At 47.7% G+C, this 7,529-nt stretch overlaps 1 protein-coding gene across 1 annotated transcript; it reads right to left on the bottom strand.

The window, feature by feature from the left end:
* Positions 1-1,993: 1,993 nt before the first annotated feature.
* On the bottom strand, positions 1,994-4,146 carry LOC308139145 (P2Y purinoceptor 3-like; the record flags this gene model as incomplete). The annotated part of the gene is made up of 2 exons (XM_080508490.1): positions 1,994-2,873; positions 3,695-4,146. The coding sequence occupies 2 exons, from the start codon at positions 4,144-4,146 to the stop codon at positions 1,994-1,996; spliced, it is 1,332 nt and encodes a 443-aa protein (XP_080364616.1).
* Positions 4,147-7,529: the final 3,383 nt, after the last annotated feature.

Here is a 7,529-nt window from a genome sequence, read left to right as displayed (position 1 = left end):
CGACGCGCGGTGGGAGGTGAAGGAGTGAGACGGCGCCGGGCCCGCTGCTGCACGCGGGCGAAACTTTAGCGAAGACCCGGCGAGTTCTACTCCGACCCTGTGAAATCAACCAACGCTCAAGCTTTATACTTTCAATCAATAATGTCACAACCTGACGGCTCCGGCGAGTGTGCAGCATTTGGAGTCCTGGAAAGGGGGCGTGGCTTAAATAGGAGGCGTGGTCTATAAACAGGAATGCTTTCAAAATTAAAAAGAAAATGGGGCAAGTTGAAACGACAATCATGTAAACGTCGTGTTTCTCCTGGTAGGACTCCGCTTCCTCACCTGGCGGTTTATTCTGGATTAGCTTCAGATATTCTGCGATTTAATTCAACGTCGACACCAAAAAAAGTTTGCAAAACAAGGGTGAGTGCTGTTCTTATTGGGGTTTCTGAGATGTGGAGGGGTGAACGAAATGTGTGTTATCAATTAAAAAACAACCTTTCGAGGTTCTTCCTGCTCTGTACAAGTCTTTGACATATAAAAAATGATGATCTACTGTTTTATTATCGGGTTTTGGAGGATGAAATGTAACAGAAGCAGCACATCTATATGCAGACGACCTATAGATTCATGTCTGGTTTAATTTGTACATTTTGTCAAACTTTTCTGAACTGAAAATCTTGGTTTTGCATCACATTTTTCCAAAGTAATGTGAGCATGGGTTAAAAAAAAAGTTATCAATAAAAGCCATTGTCACTTGCAAAAAAAACTGAGTTTTCATTGTCAACACTCTCTCTCTCTCTCTCTCTCTCTCTCTCTCTCTCTCTCTCTCTCTCTCCTCTCTCTCTCTCTCTCTCTCTCTCTCTCTCTCTCTCTCTCTCCTCTCTCTCTCTCTCTCTCTCTCTCTCTCTCTCTCTCTCCTCTCTCTCTCTCTCTCTCTCGTCACCTTGCATGAAGCCACGTGCAAACAGCCCCGACCCTCCTCCTAGCCGAGCGTGTGCGTGTAATACCAATTACATCCACTAGGTGGCAATAACCTCTACGTAAATGTTTTTTGATTTAGTCGCAGTGGAAGAACGTTAGTTAATTGAGCACAGTAGGGGGCCTCCCTCGGCAGCAGGGGGTGGCAGGCACAATAAAATTTCCGCGGGAATTTTCTCGTTTCTTATGTTGACGCCATAAACGACGGACTGTTAAGTTGAGTGTCAGAAGCGCGACGGTAAAGTAAAATCTATGGCAATATTGACCGCTGCTAATTATGGATATAAACTGATAACTGGATATAAAGATGATTTAGACGGCTGTTTGACGCTGTGACAGTGAAGTGTAGTGCATTACCTCTCTGACCCAAAATCAAACAGTTGGCAAGATCAGAAGGTGATTCAAAGACAAAGTCGAGCTCCAGCCTCGGTTCATTTTATTCAATAAATATGTGGAAAATCTGCTCAGGCTGTTCCAACTCGGTCTGGGTGTTTGAAGAGAAACGCCTCACATGCGCCGGTACACAGCCCCCAATCAGTGACAAAGGAAACTTTCTAATTACTGTAAAATTAACACTACAAACTAATACGCTAAATCCTCTCTGTTTTTTTGTGTTTTTTTTTATTTAAAGTTGGATTTCGGGACTGAGACACACCATGTATTCAGTGTTCTCGTTGTGTCTGAACTGGGAGTTTCAGCCAACAATGTTACATATTAGGAAAGAACAGCTTCATCCAGGACAGGTATTAGCCTCGCCTCGCTGAACATGCTATTACGTAGCAACATTCTGATGCTAATATGCTAACGTGTCACTCAACAGCCACGTTCAAAAGTCGAGGTCTTGGAAGTTTTCAAACTTGGGAATTTCAACCTAAAGCAGGCAAACAACCGGGGGGAAAAAAGTACAGAATCGCGAGGCCCCTGAACACATCGTCACATCTGGACGTGGACTGGAGGTGAAGCTAATATGAACCCACTTCCTGTTTCGTTGCGTACAGTTTCGTATCACGTCTGGAAGATACCGGTTTTTTTAAAAGATGACTCTGGAAGATTTGGACTCGTTCTCCACGTGCACCTCCCTCTCCACCTTCTCTCCCGCCTCCTGCTCGTCCTCTACTGCGCCCTCTTTCTTCAAGATTTTCAGCGGCCACCAGAGGGAGCCGCTGCGGCGGTCCCGGCGGACGCCGCGCCGCCGTGGCCAGCAGCAGGGGGCGCCCTTGTCGCCCGTGAGGAAGTAGAGGAGGGCGTTGAGCCAGGCGTTGCAGGACGCCAGCGGGCGGGTGACCTTGTAGCAGATGGAGACGGCCTTCATGGCGTTGCAGCCGCCGAGCTGCCCGCGCCGCAGCAGCAGGAAGAGGGTGCGCGTCACGTGGAAGGGCAGGAAGCAGAGCGCAAACAGCAGCGTGATGGTCACGATGGTCTTGATGGATTTCCGCCGCCGCCGGATGTAGTGCGAGTACTGCGAGCCCGAGATGGACACCGAGGTCCTCTCCCGCTCGTCCTCCAGCGCCCCGTCCCCCGCCGGGCCGTCCTCGCCGCCCTCCACGGAGCTGGGGGGCGAGCGCAGCGTCCGGAAAATGGTGCGGACCACCCGAGAGTAGCACCAGGCGATGATGACGAAGGGCACGAAGAAGCCCAGCAGGTGGAGGACGATGCCGTACGGCACGTAGTCGGCGAACTCCTCGTCGATGGCGTCGTCCCAGCAGTTCATGTAGCCCTCGCCTTCTCGCTCCGCCGTCCCGTTGCCGCCTTCGCTCGCCCCGCCTCGCCGCACCAGCCCCGTCTGGGCGAACCGGAAGATGGGGCAGGTGAGGACGAAGACCACCACCCAAACCAAGGCGCAGGTTCCCTTCACCAGCCGCCGGCTCTCCAGAGTGATGGTCCTCATGGGGTGGCAGATCCCCAGGTACCTTCAACGCCACCAACACACTGTTACACACTGGAAACACTCCTGGACTTGCACTCAACATGGTAAACTCCGGCTTTTGAACGAACAACAAACGACTGTGATACCCCCAAAAAAAGTCTAGAATATTCCAAGTAGCTCCGCAGTTACATTGACTCAGATTGGGATGATCTGAAAAAGTAGTGTTTTGAGAATCCCTTCATTTTGTTTTGGGTATTATTCTGTGGTTTAACACTAAAAGGTGATTGGAAACTTTATTGCTTATTCTTTAGTTTTACGAGTACACACACACACACACACACACACACATATATACAATCATTCTAAGAATGAAAAGACCAAAAATAACACAGACAAACCCAAAACAAACACTTAAAGACACAAAAATACAAAATGACACAAACCAATTGGTAAAAAAAACCAACCCACAACCAGAAAAGCTGCTGTAAGACACAACACAAAATGACACAAAATCAACTCCTAAAATCCACACAACTGCTAATAGACAACAAATAACAACACAAGACAGCAAACATCTGTTTAAAGATGTGAAAACAACACAAAATGACAGCAAAGCAACTGCTGAAAGCTCAAAAGAATTCCTCATGTACACAAAAATAACAACTGCTAAAATTCCCCAAATGATACCAAACAAACCGTGTGGCTTCTAAACTGAAAGGAGTTTGACCTCGATGCTTTTCGTCGTGTTACTCTTGGAGATTTATTCTGAAATTGTGTTCGACGGAAACCAAACGAGGCACGTTTGAATCAGAACTAGAACACAGACTGTGCGAACCACCAGGGGGCGCAGCGGGGGCGTCTCACCTGTGCACGGAGATGCAGGTGAGGAAGAAGATGGAGCAGTAGAGGTTGAAGTAGAAGAGGAATCGAACCAGGCGACACATGAAGTCTCCGAACACCCAGCGGTCTCTCAGCACGTAGCTGGCCACCAGGAAGGGCAGCGACAGGCCGTACATCAGGTCGGTGGTGGCCAGGTTCACCATGTAGATCAGCGAGGTGTTCCACCGCCGCGTTCCGCCGCCGCCGCCGCCGTGATGGCAGCAGGAGCGCAGCAGCACCACGGAGTTCAGCGTGAGGCTGAAGACGAAGGTCAGCGAGTAGCAGACGGGCAGGAAGACGTACTTGTAGGACTCGTCGATGCTGCAGGATGCTGATGGAGGGACGGACGAGGCCGGAGAGGAGCCCGAGGCGTTGGGGCGCTCGGCGGACACCAGACCGAAGAGCGGCGAGACACTGGAGGCGGCGTGCAGTCCCATCATGCACATCTGGAGGCTATCCGTGGCAGACGGGGGGCACTTCCTGTTCCTGGGACACCATTTCTGCTTTGCCGTTTCACCGGGGTCCCTTCAGGAATCCTGTCTACCGACATCCGTCCATCTCTCTATCGGTCCGTCTCTCTATCGGTCAGTCTCTCTATCGGTCCGTCTCTCTATCGGTCCGTCTCTTGTCAGTCCATCTCTCTATCGGTCCGTCTCTCTATCGATCCGTCTCTCTATCGGTCCATCTCTATCGGTCCGTCTCTCTAGCGGTCAGTCTCTCTAGCGGTCCGTCTCTATCGATCCGTCTCTCTATTGGTCAGTCTCTCTATCGGTCAGTCTCTCTATCAGTCTCTTTTGTCAGTCCGTCTCTCTATCGATCCGTCTCTTGTCGGTCCGTCTCTATCGGTCCGTCTCTATAGGTTCATCTCTCTATCCGTCCGTCTCTCTATCGGTCCGTCTCTTGTCGGTCGCTCCGTCTCTCTGCAGGGGGAAAGAAAACATGTCATCAGGACTTTGGCGAGGCTCTGATCATAGCGACTCCGTTCTGCTGATGAAGACGTCGTCTCGCTTCATTAGAGCTTCAATCATTAACGAATGTTTCCGGAAACCAGGGCGCGGGGGAGGGGGGGGGGGGGGGTTGGACTCTCTGTTCCAGCGGTGGCGGGGTCAGAGTTCAGCCTGTAGGGGGCTCGCTGGCTGGACGGAACCTCCACTGGACTTTGCTCCACTGTTCTGGTCGTGTTGGTGTGAAGGTGGGCTCTGGGTTTGGACCTCAGGTGATTGCGCTCTGGCAGATTTACACACACACTGTTGAACCAAATAATGAGTTGTTGCTGTTTTAGTCCATGTGTTTAAAGTTTCTATTAGATTAGTGACCACATCCGTCTCCCCCGAGCTCATCCTCATTCCATAAAGGCCGTGACGGGTCGTCTGGATTGAGGGGAAGCTCATCAGCGCTGCTAATTCCTGCTTTCAGCTTGAGAATCTTATTTAAGCTTTAAGTTTCTCTGATTTGAAGGTGAAACATTGTATCGTCATGCATTAACATACATGAATGACCGCCAACTTATGAAAGAAATACAATTTTAGCAGTTTTTATGGGTTGTCAGTAAGAAACTTCACCCATTTACAGAAAAATCCTGACTTACAAATGTATCTTTGGTCAGTTGGATATTTCTACACTGCTATGTTGTAGTTACCGTTTGATGAACTTCAGTTTAAGGGAAGAGAAGTTTCCATGAAATGTCAGAAAGTGTAATGCAGTAAGTCAGTTCATAATAATCCCTTACTGCTGTGCCACTGAAACATGTTGTCTTCTTTCTTATCAATGCTGGTCACCATGTCAAGAACCTCCTCTTTACTGGGGGCGGAGCCTCATCAATCCTGAACTCACCCAGGCCTTCTGAAAGCAGCGTGAGTAGCATTAGCATCTTCCTCCTCTAACATCAGATTATAGAGATTCTTCCTCCTCTAACATCAGATTATAGAGCATCTTCCTGCTCTGACATCAGATTATAGAGCATCTTCCTCCTCTAACATCAGATTATAGAGCATCTTCCTCCTCTGACATCAGATTCTAGAGCATCTTCCTCCTCTGACATCAGATTCTAGAGCATCTTCCTCCTCTGACATCAGATTCTAGAGCATCTTCCTCCTCTGGCATCAGATTCCAGAGCATCTTCCTCCTCTGACATCAGATTCTAGAGCATCTTCCTCCTCTAACATCCAGATTCTAGAGCATCTCCCTCCTCTGACATCAGATTATAGAGCATATTCCCCCTCTGACATCAGATTATAGAGTGTCTTCCTCCTCTAACATCCGATTATAGAGCATCTTCCTCCTCTGACATCAGATTATAGAGCATCTCCCTCCTCTGACATCCGATTCCAGAGCATCTTCCTCCTCTGACATCAGATTATAGAGCATATTCCTCCTCTTACATCAGATTCCAGAGCATCTTCCTCCTCTGACATCAGATTATAGAGCATATTCCTCCTCTGACATCAGATTATAGAGCATTTCCCCCTCTGACATCCGATTATAGAGCATCTTCCTCCTCTGACATCAGATTATAGAGCATCTCCCTCCTCTAACATCAGATTATAGAGCATCTCCCTCCTCTGACATCAGATTATAGAACATCTTCCTCCTCTGACATCAGATTCTAGAGCATCTTCCTCCTCTGACATCAGATTCTAGAGCATCTTCCTCCTCTGACATCAGATTATAGAGCATCTTCCTCCGCTGACATCAGATTATAGAGCATCTTCCCCCTCTAACATCCGATTATAGAGCATCTTCTTCCTCTAACATCAGATTATAAAGCATCTTCCTCCTCTGACAACCGATTATAGAGCATCTTCCTCCTCCAACATCAGATTATAGAGCATCTTCCACCTCTAACATCAGATTATAGAGCATCTTCCTCCTGTGCCATCAGATTCTAGAGCATATTCCACCTCTCACATCAGATTCTAGAGCACCTTCCTCATCTAACATCAGATTATAGAGCATCGTCCTCCTCCAACATCAGAATATAGAGCATATTCCTCCGGTGACATCAGATTATAGAGCATTTTCTTCCGCTAACATCCGATTATAGAGCATCTCCCTGCTCTAACATCAGATTATAGAGCATCTTCCTCCTCTAACGTCAGATTCTAGAGCATCTTCCTCCTCTGACATCAGATTCTAGAGCATCTTCCTCCTCTGACATCAGATTATAGAGCATCTTCCTCCGCTGACATCAGATTATAGAGCATCTTCCCCCTCTAACATCCGATTATAGAGCATCTTCTTCCTCTAACATCAGATTATAAAGCATCTTCCTCCTCTGACAACCGATTATAGAGCATCTTCCTCCTCCAACATCAGATTATAGAGCATCTTCCACCTCTAACATCAGATTATAGAGCATCTTCCTCCTGTGCCATCAGATTCTAGAGCATATTCCACCTCTCACATCAGATTCTAGAGCACCTTCCTCATCTAACATCAGATTATAGAGCATCGTCCTCCTCCAACATCAGAATATAGAGCATATTCCTCCGGTGACATCAGATTATAGAGCATTTTCTTCCGCTAACATCCGATTATAGAGCATCTCCCTGCTCTAACATCAGATTATAGAGCATCTTCCTCCTCTAACACCAGTTTATAGAGCATTTCCCTGCTCTAACATTAGATTAGAGATAATCTTCCTCCTCTGACATCAGATTATAGAGCATCTTCCTCCTCCAACATCAGAATATAGAGCATCTTCCTCCGGTGACATCAGATTATAGAGCATCTCCCTGCTCTAACATCAGATTATAGAGCATCTTCCTCCTCTAACATCAGTTTATAGAGCATTTTCCTGCTCTAACATTAGATTATAGAT

This window comes from Blennius ocellaris, assembly GCF_963422515.1.
Source record: "Blennius ocellaris genome assembly, chromosome: 14".
Lineage (NCBI taxonomy): Eukaryota > Metazoa > Chordata > Actinopteri > Blenniiformes > Blenniidae > Blennius > Blennius ocellaris.
Note: the sequence above shows the minus strand (reverse complement) of the source record. Positions and strands in the feature narration are given on the sequence as shown.